Source organism: Struthio camelus, chromosome 9, assembly GCF_040807025.1.
Source record: "Struthio camelus isolate bStrCam1 chromosome 9, bStrCam1.hap1, whole genome shotgun sequence".
NCBI lineage: Eukaryota > Metazoa > Chordata > Aves > Struthioniformes > Struthionidae > Struthio > Struthio camelus.
Window position 1 is genome coordinate 5,601,415 of NC_090950.1, and position 15,709 is coordinate 5,617,123.

Below are 15,709 nucleotides of genomic sequence, written 5' to 3' on the forward strand. Positions count from 1 at the left end.
TTAGCAAGGCAGGTTTGGGTTTTGTTTTCTTGTTTTTTTTTTTTTTGAGGAAATTTACATAGGTTGAAAGATTCTTAACGGTCTATTGTTTGCCTACTTACCTCAGTGATTAAACTTCTTAACTATAAGCACGGTGGCAATTTGAGATAAAGCTCTATTCCTGCAGCACTCCAGGGCGACTTGGTGACACATTACTTGTCTGGGGGCTAAAAATGGCTGTGGGACCTCAAATTCTATGTGAGCTGGACTGATGATGAATGAAAAAGACACATACAAGCACTGCTCAGATCCTGCCTTTAAGTACAAGACAGTAACCTGGGTTGGATTCCAGAAGGTCAGGATCCAGCTAGGTTTATGACAGCTGATAAACCTATTTTATTATTTTGAAATATAAAATCAACAATCCAGATTTGCTAAGAAGGAAGGCTGACACAGCCAGGCATTTTCTAAATGTTTTCAGAGGTCAAGTTTAGTGGTTGAAAATTCCTCATTGTTAATACTTGGGTTTAAAAAAATTCTGTTAAAACTTCTTTGTGCCTGTGCTGATACATACTGTGAGGGTGACTGAGCGCTGGAACGGGTTGCCCAGAGAGGCTGTGGAGTCTCCTTTGCTGGAGATGTTCAAAACCCGCCTGGATGCGATCCTGGGCAACATGCTCTAGAGGACCCTGCTTGAGCAGGGGGGTTGGACTAGATGACCTCCAGAGGTCCCTTCCAACCTCAACCGTTCTGGGATTCTGTGACATACTTGAAAATGAAACGTTGCAAAATAATTTCAGTAATTGTTTAACTGTTTCCTTCCAGGAGTTGCACACAGAGCCTTTGAGAATGATATAGATGCTTTACTTAATCTCCGGGAGTTCTTTAATTATTTACCTCTTAGCAACCGTGATCCAGCCCCAGTTTGTGAATGCCATGATCCCAGGTAAGAGGAGACAGGCTGAGATCTATGATATCTGATCATTGAATTTCATGGCTTCTCTGGCTCAATGAGTGTAAAGAAATGAGTGTTTTTTTGTGTCTAGGCTCTTGGCTGATGAATTCTGTGTTACAGCATGAGACTACGGGAAGTGTTTCAATATGCATGTGTACAGACATGTTAGTTCTGTTTAATTTTTTTTTTTTTTTATTGTCTGAAATCAATGTTATGCTGGCTGTGTGCAGAATATGGGGAAAAGTAATTTCTGTCTTGATGGGCTGTCACAGTCCCTTGAAACAAGCAAGTGAAGCGGAAGATAGCGCACTGAACAAAAGTGGGGAGAACTTGCCCTGCTTTGTCAATTCTGGCCTGCTGGGTAAGTTTTGTTCATTAAGGTTAGAGGTGGGGAAATGACAAGGAGGGAAAGGAGGCAAGAAGTTTTATGCATTAGGTAGCCATCCATCAGGGCTCGTTATGTGACTGACAGTGTAAACTTGAGTCATATCAAGAAGGGAAGAATGGTGACTGTCTGGATCTTTATCAGAATTTTTTCCGAGAGATAGAGGGACAGCCAGAGAGCAGCACAGGACTGAGTAGACAGGCTTGCTAGCGGTATTAAAGACTGAGAATGTCAATGGAGTAAAAGCATTTTGGCCTGACATCTGGCTGCACCCTAGTTCAGCCCTTTCTGTAGGGAAACCATAAGAGGTCAGTGCCTTCTCCTGAACCCCTCCTGAATTTGCTCTTCCTTTCAGTTCAAAGATGTGTGATATATGTCTTGTGGTTCTTATATACATGAAGATTTTAACATGTGAATCAGAAAGGTGAGCCTGGCTTCATGTTTAACTGTTTGTTTTGCAGAGTCTTTAAAACAACTTATTTGGATTAATTTTACAAATCACCACTACTCTGCTACCTGAAATACTGTTCATTAGTACAGAAAAGAATTTGCTAATTGTTGTTTGGAGACTATTCAGACAGGTTAATTACTTACTGCTCCTAACTTTTTCTAAGATGTTTCTTCTTAGAGGTTTGTTTCACTAGAAGACTGTTCTGTCTTGATGGTGACAAACTAAAGCAAATCTCTTACAGTATTTGGTAAACATTAAGGTTAGCGTGTTCTTTCTGAGCAACCATCAAATGTTCCTGGGATATCTACCATCTGTGGCATTTGGATGTGATATTTTAATTTCGTTACAGAAACAACAGCCTTTCAGTGTATCTTGTAATGGAGGTTTTGTTTTCCTGTGAGAAGCTGTCAGTTACCATGTAGCTGCTAATGGATAAGAGATTAATTTTTTATTTTCTTAAGGGAGGCAATCTGCTGGTAGCACCATCCATGTTATTAGAGGATCACAGTTTAATACTCAATAATTTGCATTAAAAACTGTAATTTACTGTCTTTATGCATGTGAAGATTATTTGTTAAATTTAGCTTTTATGGCAGCATCTCCAACCGTTTTCCCATTTGTGGTGTTAATACTTACATTGTGACGTTTCATTGGGATATCCTGACATCTGAATGGACTCCTTCTGCTTTGAATTGATGTGGTTGATCCTTATCACTGCTCCAGTCAAAGCCCATCCTTCTGGAGTGATTTCTTTCTTATTGCATCATTTTTATGCCAGGAAGAATAGTCACCAGTAATGCAAATTAAATGCTTTATGTATGTGTATTTTTTTCATCAAGTCCAGAAGCTGTTCTTTTTCCTCTCTGAGTAGGTTTTTTATGGTGTTGAAAAATACCAGGTTTGATTGGTGATACTCCTGTTGGTCGGAGGTTTTGATTTCAATGGCTTGGATTCTAAAACACTAGAATGCTCCTTATAGTACAAAGTTGACTACTTGTAAATATGTCCTCTACCTTTGAAGAGTGTCTAGTTCATTGCATCTAGTTTATTGTGTTGTGATTTAACTTTCTGTGTCTCTGACTATTTAAAAAAAAAAAAAAAAAAGTTTCCTCCAAAGCTCAAAATTTCTGGAGGGGGTAATTACTGGTACCCTAGGTACGTTTTCATTTTTGTACTAAATGAAAACCAGTATCGATTTGGATGATGGTTCCTCAGGCTGTTGCAGTCTTCAGATGACTGCTTTGGTGATGAACAACAGATCTCTCCTGACAAATGAGATCTGTAAGAAACACCACTTTCAACTGCCTTTTAAACCCAGTGACTCCAATAGCAAGCTCCAGATGTCCTTCATTTTATGTGATGATTTGAAGGAGATTTTTAAACTTACGATATCCTGGATAACGTGTTTGTTTTGGTGGTGGTTTTTCACTTCGATGCCTTATAATTTCCCTTAACATAGCACTGTAAATTTACAGAGCAATAATTTGATACTTTGTTTTCCTTACCTAATCCTTATCCTTTGGGTTACCTGAGAACAAAATCCATAAGTAATCAGCAGAACTTAATGCACATTCATCGTTACTTTACAGATAAGTAAAAGTTTTTAGAATCTGTTGTAGGTTGGGGCTTAGTATGTTAAAATTAGTTGCTTTCATCGATTAAGATTTCATGATATTGTTTTATAAAAATATAAAATTATCAGGCATGTGGAAAAAAAATACTTGAAGTGTTGCTGTGAGTTTTATTCTATAAATAAATATATCTATTATTCTCTGGGCAAAGAGATATGGCTGTCTATTCCCCTGAATGTGAGCACAGAGACAGCTGTGGGCTTTGCATTATTACTTTTTGCCTGATTTTGAAAAACTGCAGATCATTTACTTCAGTTTTAAAGTGGATATCTAGAGCCTTGTATTGACAGAGTTTTAACTGTACTAAATCATGGCATTGTTAAAATAGTAGCTCAATAAGAACTCCACAAAAAGGCCATTTATAGCGTATATGAATCGGTATTTTTATGGAGTAGTACAAACGTAATACCATCCAAAATCTTTTCAGTGATGACTCATAAAAATTGACGTCTCTGGCCCCTGCCGTGGAAGTATGAATGAGTCCACAGACCCAGCGAGTGCTGTCTAACACTCGTATGTCCTTGATGAAGCCGCTATGATCTGATGACAGAGAGAACTGATGGCTTGAGTTGTAAACACAGAGGCAGCGTTTTTGTTGAAAGTTCAAGCTCCGCACGAAGTGCATCACTGTTGAGTAAAACGGAATAGTGGTAAAAAGTCTTTAAACACAACCATTCAACTGAAGAAGCTAAGAGTGGTCATGTCTTTCCCACCCACGAATCTCAGCTTGTTTGTCAGGAGAAACACAGATGGAAGGGTTTCTTACAGTTAAGTTTCCTTAAATCACAAGTGTTCAGCTTACGGCCTGAGGGCCACATATAGGCAGGGAAAGCATCAGAGTTGTAAATGTGCAGCTCCTGAATTCTGTGCGCGCAGGGGACTCAGGTAGGTGACCGGCAACCTTGCTCTGCCATTGGGAAGGACCGTTTTACCCATCTAGCTATAAAGACTGTGGCTGCTGGATAAGCAGACTGTTCTGTTTGTGCCACCTCACACTCTGTTCTACCAAATCCTCTTCCCCCTGCTCTACTGTGCCTACGTGCTTTATCCGACATGCCTCCAGTGCCCCCTGCAGACTGCCATTTGTAGCATTCACCTGCTGTGATGTTAGCAGCACATGTAATTTTAGGCCCTTCTAGTCAAAGAAGGGAAATGGTATTTCTGGGAGATGATTTCATAAGCAGAGATGCCTGTAAAAGAGATGTCTCCTTCAGGCAGACATCAGTCTGACTCCTCTCCTTTGACCCCAGGAGGAGCTCAGAACAGCAGACGCTCAAAGTGGGTGAGGTTGAATTGTGCCCTCAGTGGCCTGAGGTGCAACGGGCTAAGGTGAAGAAGAGTGACTGTTTCTGTTCTCCACATTTGAGAAGTAGTTTCCTCGAAATCTCAGATAGGTGGAATTGTATGTCCATGTTTCTTGTCTTGACGTTCATCTGATCTGCAAATATTGTCACATACACTTTTATTTTCTGCAGTAACCGTTTGGTTCCTGAGCTGGAGACAGTCGTCCCGATCGAATCTACTAAAGCCTATGATATGCTGGATATCATACACTCTGTAAGTCTGCTAGTTTGAGCACTGCTGAGAAAAATCTGATTATTAAATAACGAAAACAAATCAATATAATGCCCCTGAAGACTACTTTTTTTTAAGTGAGCTTGTCTTCACAAGTTTTTTTCCCCTGTGTTGTGGCCATGAAGCAAGAGACAGGTGAAAGGAATCTTATGATTTGTTCTCCTGCTTCATTTTCTCATGCTTAATGCATAATTGATCAGATGGAGGATGCTCTAATTCAGTTCTCTCTTAGGGGTCAGAAAAATCCTCTTGTTACTACTGTCTTGAATTTTATTATTATTATCTTTTTAATAGAAGGCAATAAACTACAAAGAATACATTAATGGATCTACCCCTTTTCTATTTACGATTTTGTACAAATTTGTTCCCCTGAGTGAGGCAGATATCCTGAGGGAATGGAGGGGAAGGAAGCGCGCGCGCGCGTGTGTGTGTGTTTGTGTGTGAGAGAGAGAGAGATATTTTTTAATCTAAAAAACCCTGTATTGTAATGTATAAATAATAAGGGTTTTACTGAAGCAGCTTAGGCAATGCTGATAATTCCCTTGCCTAACTTTGAATACTTCATTTTTTCAATTGTAACAACTTATTACATTTTAAAAGTTTGCGAGAAGAAAATGGTTGTAAAACAAGTTTTATTATGTGAAACTGTTAGAGCCCCCTGTAGAGCACCTCAAGAGTCTGAATTCTGAACATTCAAATTTCCAGCTGCTTCCTTTGCCACTTGGATGTTGAATGGGAGATGACCTAGGACTCAGAGAGGTGCATGGGTGAAGCGAGGAATGACTCCGTTTCACAGACAGCGTTACAAGTGGTGGTAGTGGTGGTGGAGCTCAGCTCTCTTTGAAGGATCTTTTGAAATTTCTGCCTTTTACTATTTTATTTGATTGGCTCTCCTCACACACTCATTCAGCTAATACTTTTCAGTTTGCAACTGGCTGCATTTAGATTCATCTTAGAGAAAAAAGAAAAGCTCAGGATGTGTTTTTTGATCTGAGGATCTTCTGTTCTGAAGTTTGGTATTATCTGTTGCAAGTCAAAAGGTGGACTTTAACAAATTTTAAGCTAATTGGAGGAGGGGGAAAAAAAAAACCTTCCACAGACTTTGAGAAGTAATAAGGAAATAAATAAAGTTATTTTAAACAGTACTTGCATTTTTTGCTGCTTTTTATTTGCCTCATTCTCAGAAATGACTGGCAAACTGCAGCCTGCATAGGCAAAGTTGTCACAAACAGTTGACAACAAGGAGTTATAGTGGAAAACACCAGGCATCCATGTATAGGTGTCGCTACTGCTCCATGTATAATTATGGTCTCTTTTGAACATGTGAATTTTGGTACTGCTTTATACACTAGTAGATGTCACTTTGCAGAGCGCACATGGGAACGTCAACCCCAGGGAAGGGCCGCTACAAAGGAGTCTTGGTTCCAGTTAGATACACATGACAGCATGTATTCCCTCTACAGTGGATAAAGGGATTTCTCCATTCTCCTCTCTCATATGCAACTTAGGAGATGTACGCAGATCATCTGCCACAGCAGAGCGTGATATGTTGGTCTCTCTTAATAAAGTGCTCTGCATTTACAAAGAATTGCAATATACATCAACTGAATAATGGAAAGATTCCAAGTTCCAAGAAGTATTATTTGTTTTTCTTATCGCGGTACACTTTTCTTTTAAAGTGAAGTCTGCCAATATTTAAGTTACAAGAAAGAAGTTATAAACCCCTGATTTGAAGTTTTAATTTGTTACAAGCTAGGAAAAAAGGCTTACTACAGAGAAAACATCATAAAGACTTTCTCTGATGGAATGCTTAAGCGGCAGTTTTGATAGTAAATGCAGCACTAGTTATTTCCTGGAATAAAGACTGCAAAGAAGAGTAAAAGGTTTCTTTTCTCCTTTTATATTTTTTTGAATTCTGCAAATTCTGAAACTTAAAAAAAAAAAAAATCTGATACTAGCATAGCTGGTTTGTGTTTGTCGGTATTATGTATACATGTCCTCATAAGGGCTCCGCCTAACTCTTATTCTTGCAGATTGTTGATGAAAGGGAATTCTTTGAGATCATGCCCTCCTACGCCAGAAACATCGTTGTTGGATTTGCCAGGATGAATGGAAGAACTGTTGGGATAGTGGGCAACCAACCCAAAGTAGCATCAGGTTGGAGTGGGCTGTATGTTGTGCTGCGAAACTTGCAAATAGCATGCCTCCTAATTGAGTTGTGGTTTTTTGCACTCCCTGTAAGGCTATCTGGCTATGAGATTAACTGCTCGTAGCTCAAAGCATAGGTTATACTTTGTATGGGCTCCAGTCCTTCTCCGTGTTTTCTTACCACTTTCTTTGTCTCGAATCTCATTGTCATGCAGCTGCATTGTGACTTAGAACAGCCGGTGATCTGTTGTAAAAATACCAGGAAAAAAGGTGAATTTCTGTACTGGATCAGTAAGGTGGTTTGGCTTACCTGTTAAATGATTGCTGTAGTCAGTACAAGAGGAGTTGTAGGAACAAAGAACCAGGGCGGGCAGAAGACCACCACTTGCTCTAGCAGCAGCCTGCAATTAATTGGATTACGCATAATATGGAAGCTATATACTTACTGCCACAGCAAGATGGACTAAGATGCCTAAAACACTTCTGTAGGGAGAGGTAACTTTTAGTAGGCTACTTGCTACAGCTAGAAAAATGCTAAGCTTCAGGCCTACAAGTATGGGGCTCTTGACCTCAAATAACTTAGATATGAAGGTACAAGCATGTAGCTATGGCTAAGATCACCTTCATTTTATGAATGTTGAGGGATTTTGCTTTCTCTCCTTCTTAGATAATTTCTGAAGTGAGTCACACAAATTGCAAGTTTCTGTTTTGCTCCGTTCTAAGTTTTGTGCCTTTCTGTATGACGAATTAGTTTGGGAAAAATCAGATGACCCAGTATGATGGTTTTCTTCTTTGGATAATCATGCCGAGATAGGCCTATCAAACTCCTAGACAGTCAGCAGGCTTTACTATTACTTTAGTCTTCGTTTGATGTTTTTAATTTTAACAGAGATTTTTGATGTTTCAGATAGGTGCTTTTATATGCCTTTTGTATAGGCTTAATATAGTAGAAGGTAACGATATTCTAAAAGGCACCAAAACAGCAGAAACACTTTGCAACATGTTTAGCAAAAAGGCTGGTCTGTCTTAGTATATTAGTAGGAACATTTGAGTTTTTTTTATGGAGAACTCTGTAAGGTTTCAGTCTGAACTGATGTGAAAAATATCAGTGAAGAGAAAGTTATAGAAAAATATTTTAAATTACATTAGTATATTTTCAAATGCTACTTTTTGGAAACAAACGATATTATCTGTACAGCAGTAATCACTAAACGATGTTGAAATCTATAGATTATATTGCAAAAAAATGAGTGTTTGTTGAATATATCTTGTACTCTAATCTTAGTGCTAAAACAGCAAAACTTCAGGGTAGATTATCCCAACATTATCTACAGATAAGATTTTTTTTTTTTTTAAATGACTGTCACTTTTGTTAAAACGTCAGAAAAAAATGGGTTTGGTTTGTTTGCTTTTCAAAGAGAATATAGCTATAATATAGACTGTAATTTTTGATGTTGCTTTGAATTACTGCCATTAGAAGATCACTGGAATTGCTACCACCTAACCATGTTTTCTTAACTTCAGGGTGCTTAGACATAAATTCTTCTGTGAAAGGAGCCCGCTTTGTTCGGTTCTGTGATGCTTTCAACATACCTCTCATTACTTTTGTGGATGTTCCTGGATTTTTGCCAGGTACGGGCTGCTATTATATTTCAGTCAGTTGGGAGGAGAGGTGGTTTAATAGAGTAAAAACATATTTTAAAAAAACTACCTAGGAAGACTGTTTACAGTACTAGACCTAAATAAGCCAGATTGTGACCTCAGAACACACTGATAGCAGTTATCAAAGCTTTGCGGGATTTCAAAACATACACTGAAAAAAGGACCCATTCATGCAGCAAGTTACTGCTGAACTCTCTGGCTAGAGCTATTGGGATGACCAGTTTGCCAGGGTTGGATGTGGGGAATGAAGGTATGTCCCATTGTCTGGGCCCAATTGCAAAGCTGTTAACTGTGGTCCGTCCAGAAAAAAGATGACTGCATTCTCTCAAAGATACTGTCCTTGTCATAGATGAGATGGATGCTACACTGTTTCTATTATCAGGAAACTTCATGTCCCTTTAAGGACTAGCTGCTTTATTGATACGCTGCATCGCACTGGGATGGTATGCGGGACCACAGTGTCCTGCAAAGACTGTGGCTTCATGAGATAACAGTGGAAGGCAATGCCACGTACCCTTTAGGGGTTCCCTCTCAGCCCTCTAGGTAGAATTAGATGTGAGAATACAGAGGCCACTGGTTAAAGCAGCTGTAGGTGTGACAGCCACGGTTTAAAAACTGGGCAGTGCACTTGTTGAGAGCACCTTCAAGACGTATTCCAAGCAAAATCTGCTCATCCGTGGATATGCCAATCTAATAGAAGCCCAGGCTGCTACCCAAGCTTTGTTGCAGCAAGAGAAACTGTCTACCTTTTCTGACAACTTCTGTCTACTGTACTTAATACCATAATGCATACGAGGATGAGGTTATATGAAAAAAGGATGTCCCTGGTGGCTGTTGATCCAATCATACATGTCCCCTTCCCTTAGTTTCTTAGCTGTTTCAGGTTAATTTAAGCTCCACAGTAACTTGGTAGACAAAAATGTCCATGAGTTAGGAGAATGTCCATGAGTTAGGAGAAGCTTTGAGCAAATCCGTAAGGAAAGGCCTGAGCTTAGACTTTTTGTCTGTATGTATTATAATTAATGTTAAAATGCCCTATTAGGAAAACAGGCTGTGTAACCTATGCTGATGAATATAAAATATTTATTAGCATAACATATAAGTGTTTCCTACACTTGACTATGATGTTGACACTGTGATATAAAAACTTTCAAGGTTTACCTCAGGGTAAACAAACATATTCCAGTTCTTATTTTGATACAATGTATTTTGCATGTTTTAGCAAGGGGGCAATACAGAAGGTGTTAAGAGAACCTTCCCCTTCCCTCTTGCACCCTCTTCTTTCTCCCCTGCAGTAGAAGCACACTTCTATTCTGTTTTTTTGGATCAAGAAGTGAGTTACTTCTCATTGGCGCTTCAGGGACTGCTGTAGGAATCTAGATTTGGAAAGTTATTCAAAAATTCAAGCACGAAGCTATTTGTATATAGCCAATCAAAAGCACTAAGTTAGTATTACGTAACAGAATGTCAGTAAGAAAAAAAAAAAAACAGATAAATGGACAAATAAAATCAGCACTACAGAGAGGAAAATGTGAGGCTGTTATAGTGATCCTAAAATGTTTTTTATGGAGTTTTAAAAGATTAGTTATCTTATCATTAGCAATTTCAGTTTAAAGAATATATTCTGGGTGTGGTCACCATTTTCCTTCCCTGTTCAGTAGAGAAGAATTTGTCATATTGGCTCACTGAGGTGAGCAAAACGCCTAACGACATTAGTGACCAAACACCTTAAAGAGCCTCCAAATTAAGAGGTGTGCACACAGGTGATGTTTAAGCTTTTCCTAACCTGAAGCTGGATAAAAAAAGAACAAATTTGGGAATAAATCTATAGCCGAGACAGGCGTGTTATAGATACTAATTGGCCATGGGTGACAGTGTAAACAGTTCAAATAACAGTTGAATTGAGCTTACGCTTGAAACGTTTTTGAGTGAGTGACTGGTTACTCCGTTTTTACATCTGAATTAGAAACTGAGGCTATAACTATACTGCACAGACTGTGATTGCTTCCCAGTTTCTGGGTCTAGTTTGAGTATCTCAGCTGTCTTGGGATGAGACCTGGCTTTTCCGGTGTATGCTGCTGGGAAGAAGATTTTTGTGGGCTTGACAAGTTCCACTGTCTGGAGGGAAATATAAGAACCAAAATTGAAATTAGAGTTGAGAACAGACATTTTTAAGTGTAGGCATAAATTACTAGACGCTCAATTTTCACTTGAGTGAAAGTTAAAGTCAAGTCACCAAACAGACTACCAAATAATTAAAAAAAAAAAAAAAACCTCACAAAAGAATCTTTTACTTAAAATCTTCTATTGAAATAAGTTTTCCATTCCAGTGATCCCAGATTACTGTAAGAGGTTATGCTAGGTGCTAAAAGAAAATAATAATGTTAGTAGGTTGATTAAACTGCTAGGAAGTAATTGTAGAGTTAGTTATATACAGTGCTCTGAAAGTCAGACATCCTAGAAATAAAGTACAAGTGACTGCTGTTCTCAAGTGCCAGTCCTCATGCATGGTTCATGCAGTGCATGCATGTCCTACTGCTGGCACCTGGAAGATTTTTCCCATCATGGCAGACAGGTAAATGTGCTGAGGCACTGCCCTCTTGTGTTTGGTCCATGGGTACACAAGGGAGAGCAATATCCAGGATGCCTCTTGTTCTTTTGGTAATGATGTAGCAGTCTTCCTTTCTTGCTGCATATGCTGTTTTACTTTGTGGCTTCAGATTCTGTAAAAGGCTTTTCCAAAGTTACTTACCCAATCATAACGCCTCTTAACATGGTCATGTTCCCTCAACTAGCTGTCGTAGCTTGTGCTTTTAGTGCTCAGGTCAGAATTTTCACTGCGCTATTAAGAATGAAAACAGTTGCTGCAGGACTTCTTCCTCAGGAAGGGCACAGAGTTAGTCTTGGGGAGTAAGAGATTAAGAGCTTGAGACTACGTGAAAAGTCTTCTCAAAGGTGCGTTACGGCTTCTCAAGAGCTGAGGTCATGCACAGTTCACGAGGCTTCCCCCCCCCCCCAACTTGTGTTAATAGAAAGCAATCAAGTTTATCTTTGAAGCTCTGACTGAAGCAAGGTCTACAAGCCAGTTTGGCCATTGGTATACCTATTTTCATTTTTGCATTCAAATATCTCAGTTTTTGCCCATCATTGCATATTTGTGTTTGGGAACCTTGTGCACTTTTTGCTTGTTAGACCTTTTGGTTTGACCCTTTCCTTCTGTGATTCCTGTAGCGTAAGCAAATATGAAAACCAGAACCAAGTCTTTCCATCTCCTGTGCTTCTTAGTTAGTTACTAGTTACTGCACTATTGACTTTGCAGTACAGTGATTCTGTATTACCTAGTGCCACATATATAACTGTAACCAAGAAAGTCCAAGATAGGTTCATTCATTTATGGCCTTTTTTTTTAAACGCACTGATTTGTTGGAACTAGGCCTTGACAAAAATCTGCAGTTGCTGAATATTCTCATCAGCTCTTCAGAGAAGCCATGATCCTGGCAGGACTGTTAGCTATGCCTGTGGTTGGGGCAAAACTTTGTAGAACATCCTATACAATGGATGACTTGTATTCATATTTGCTGGACGACATCATTCTCCAGAGCTACTTGCTATGAGACGCCTTATAGAGGAACTTATGCTCTGTCTTTTAAGGTCCATTATCTTGGGCTTGCTTGGAAGAAGACTAGCCTAGGTTTTTGGTATGGTAGCCAACCTGCCTTTTAATTTGGTCAAGAAAAAAGTATTTTAAAAGACCATGGATTCCTGGAGAAGTGAATCTAGGTTACCTTTTTGTTTGCTAGTCACATTTGGAGTCTTGAAAATTATGTAACTGTAGTTTCTGCTTAGGAAGATACCATCTGGTGAGTGTTACAGTCCTGTGACCTTATATATGAAGCTGCTTATACTTTATGCCTCTTTTGGTGACATATTTTTTCATACAGCTGTTCAGCATCATATGGAGAATACTGGCTGGATGTTAACTGCACCTAGTTATTAACACGGCTCTGGTTGCTGTTGTTAGCTTTGCTGCTGGTAGTGGATGATGACAGTTGCCCAACTAGGTTTTTTTTTTTTTTTAATTTTCTAGGCTGAAAAAATTATTTCTGTCACTTGTAGGTACATCTCAGGAGTATGGTGGAATTATACGTCATGGTGCAAAACTACTCTTTGCCTTTGCAGAAGCAACTGTGCCTAAAATTACTATCATCACCAGAAAGGTAAGTTGGCATAATTGCAGGGTGTTATTTTAGAGTTCCTGTTTTCACGCGTAGCAATTTTCGTTGCGTGGATCTTTGTCCTTCTTTGTCCTTCTGTTCCCCTCTTCTGTTTTCTCTCATTGTCACATCTCCGTTTGTCCCATCTGATACTATCTCTTTCTCTCAAGTTACAAGAGCCATTTCTTCTATTCTCAGAATATTACTACAGATCCTTTGTTCCTTTTGTCTCCACAATCCTCTGAAATACCATGTTTCTGCTCTTTGCTTTCCCCCTTGAATGCCCTTCAGTCAAATGTTTGTCTTCTGTTACCCAGCTTGTCTCACTAAGGACATGTCACCTGTTCTGCCCAGATGCAGTCCCTGTGATCCTCTTTCTATATTCTTGCCACTTTGGTCTCCTTCTTCAAAAGCAGTGCCGATTTTATCTTTTTTCTGCTTTGTCTGCAGCTTTAATGCTTGTGTGGTTTCTCTTCTTCAAGATGCTTCTCTTATACTGTCCTTAATTTGCAGCTTTTTTCTTTTTTTTATAAGGTACCTGACACCATGCTGCCCTAAACTCTGGACCAAAAAGGGTCCAAAAAAGGCTTAGCTAAACATCTCTCTGCTTTTTCTGTTCTGGTCAGTCCTCCCTACTTTTTTTTTGTTGTTGTTGTTTTGATAAGCTTCTGACATGGCATGGCAAAAAGAAAAAAAACTTTTCATCTTTCTACCTCTTAGCCTTCTCTGATTGTTGTGAGTATTACCACCCTTTACCTCCTAAGCTTGCATGCTTGCTGTAGTTCTCAGTAATGCTGTGAAACATATTCTTCTGCAGTATCTGCTCATCATTGCTGTTTGGAGAACTTCCAGCACCAGGGTGGAACATTGCAGGTTCCAAAAGCACCCGTTTTGATTTGTTTGTTTCCAAGTGTACCGTGCAAGTCAGGGGCTAGTGTCCCAAGTATACACCAATTCCTCTTTAACTGCCAACAGTGATGTTCTTAGATGGAGCCTCCTTTCATGCTCTTTTGGGGTTCTAGTTTTAGTGGTCCAGTCTTAAGAGGTTGTTGTAGTGAAATTTTTATAATTCCTAATTATTTTGACCAGAGAAGCGGAAATGCCTTGAACGTGTGTTTGTAGAAGCCAAGAGTACAGTACTGGTGTGTCAGTTGTTGCTGACCCAACCACAGCTTCCTTCTAGGGCTGCATGATCAAGGAACCACCTATCAAGGTTAGCAAAAGGGAGACACTTGTGTTCTCTTACAGGTAAAAATTTAGCCCTGCTTGCTTGTCTTTGGAAAGGGAAGAGCTGCAGGAGGAATGTAGGCTGTTGCTGCTATGAGATCACGTCACACTAATCCTCTGTTTTTTGTTTCAGGCCTATGGGGGTGCCTATGATGTGATGAGTTCAAAGCATTTACGAGGAGATGCAAACTATGCCTGGCCTACTGCAGAGGTGGCAGTGATGGGCGCAAAGGTAAATCCAGGCTGACTTTCACATTGGTGTGCAGGCCAATTCACCGTCTCTCTGGTAGCAGAGGCAGCCTAACAAGACGAATACCCCCGATGTAACTTCTTTCAGAGGCATATTTGATCGCACATGTTTGTATACATGTTTGTGGTGGGCAGAAGGGAGCAGGTAAATCAGATAGCCTAAAGGTGAGTGATAGTAATTTCAGCCTATAGAGAGGAAAGCTATGTTTGTCTTCCTAGGGGGCTGTCCAGATAATTTTCAGAGGAAAAGAGACAGACGCGGAAGCAGAATATGTGGATAAGTTTGCAAACCCCTTTCCCGCAGCCATGAGAGGTATGGTTATCCGGCACATTGTGTCCCTTTTTTGAATTTGCCATTGCCCACAGGTAAATTTGAAGCTGTTGAGTAGACTTTTTGCTAGTGGATAGGGTATTTGGGCAAGACACAGAAAGGTGGCATTTAACCATAACTTGTGCATATGAAAGAAAATGCATCTAGCCACAAACAAACTATGAAATGATTCAGATGACTTCACTGAAAAGCATATTTTCAATTTTTAGACAGTAGAAGCTTCTCAAAAGCTGTCCTTAAAATTGCAGGTGGTTTGACAATCCACCTGGCAGTTCCAGGTGCAGACCTTCAGAAAGGGTCAGAGTCTGTTTCAGTTTAGTGAGGCTCCACAGGACTCCAAGCTTGGAGTGAATGTTTCCACTGTTTTTAAAGGGGTTTTATTTCTAGCTTTAAAATGAAATTGTGCTCCAAAAAGCAGTTCTGCAGATCTTGTAATTTGCTCTCTACACATTTCCAGTAATGATAGCTTATATTGATTGTTTTTGTACTACTTCATTTAAATCCTGTTAATAGTGCCACAGAGCTGGGAAGACTTGAGGCTGTTTTCTGCCACAGCTAATATCTACGCTATTGCTCCTTCCAGTTTTGCAGTAGACCATTACTGCTGTTTGAGCAAGAATAAAACAGACTCCTGCAAATGCAAAGTTACAGGTTCAGAGTTGTTGGTTAGAAGAGAAATCATTTAAATCAAACTAATCGATTGGAGGAGACAGTATGGCTAAAACTTTGCAGTAGCAGGTGCAGTACTCAGTGAGTAAAGCCCCCTTTAAATTTCTTTGCTTGCTAACTGTTGCCTTTTTTAAAAAAAAGCAAGTGTGTCTAATTTAAAAACTATTGATTTTTGCAAACTGAAATTACAACCTAGATACAGAAGGTTGAGAGGCAAACTCGTTATATGTGGT

The 15,709-nt window shown here is 39.4% G+C and overlaps 1 protein-coding gene across 2 annotated transcripts in view; it reads left to right on the forward strand.

Moving 5' to 3' along the window:
* Positions 1 to 15,709, forward strand: part of PCCB (propionyl-CoA carboxylase subunit beta) — a 31,727-nt gene that overhangs the window by 15,721 nt on the left and 297 nt on the right. The window contains exons 8-14 of one of the 2 annotated variants that reach the window (XM_068954522.1): positions 805 to 925; positions 4,877 to 4,958; positions 7,010 to 7,133; positions 8,649 to 8,756; positions 12,903 to 13,003; positions 14,361 to 14,459; positions 14,696 to 14,789. In XM_068954522.1, the coding sequence (XP_068810623.1) occupies positions 805 to 925; positions 4,877 to 4,958; positions 7,010 to 7,133; positions 8,649 to 8,756; positions 12,903 to 13,003; positions 14,361 to 14,459; positions 14,696 to 14,789 (729 nt within the window). The remainder of the gene's footprint in view (positions 1 to 804; positions 926 to 4,876; positions 4,959 to 7,009; positions 7,134 to 8,648; positions 8,757 to 12,902; positions 13,004 to 14,360; positions 14,460 to 14,695; positions 14,790 to 15,709) is intronic. The other variant, XM_068954523.1, reaches the window with a different exon arrangement.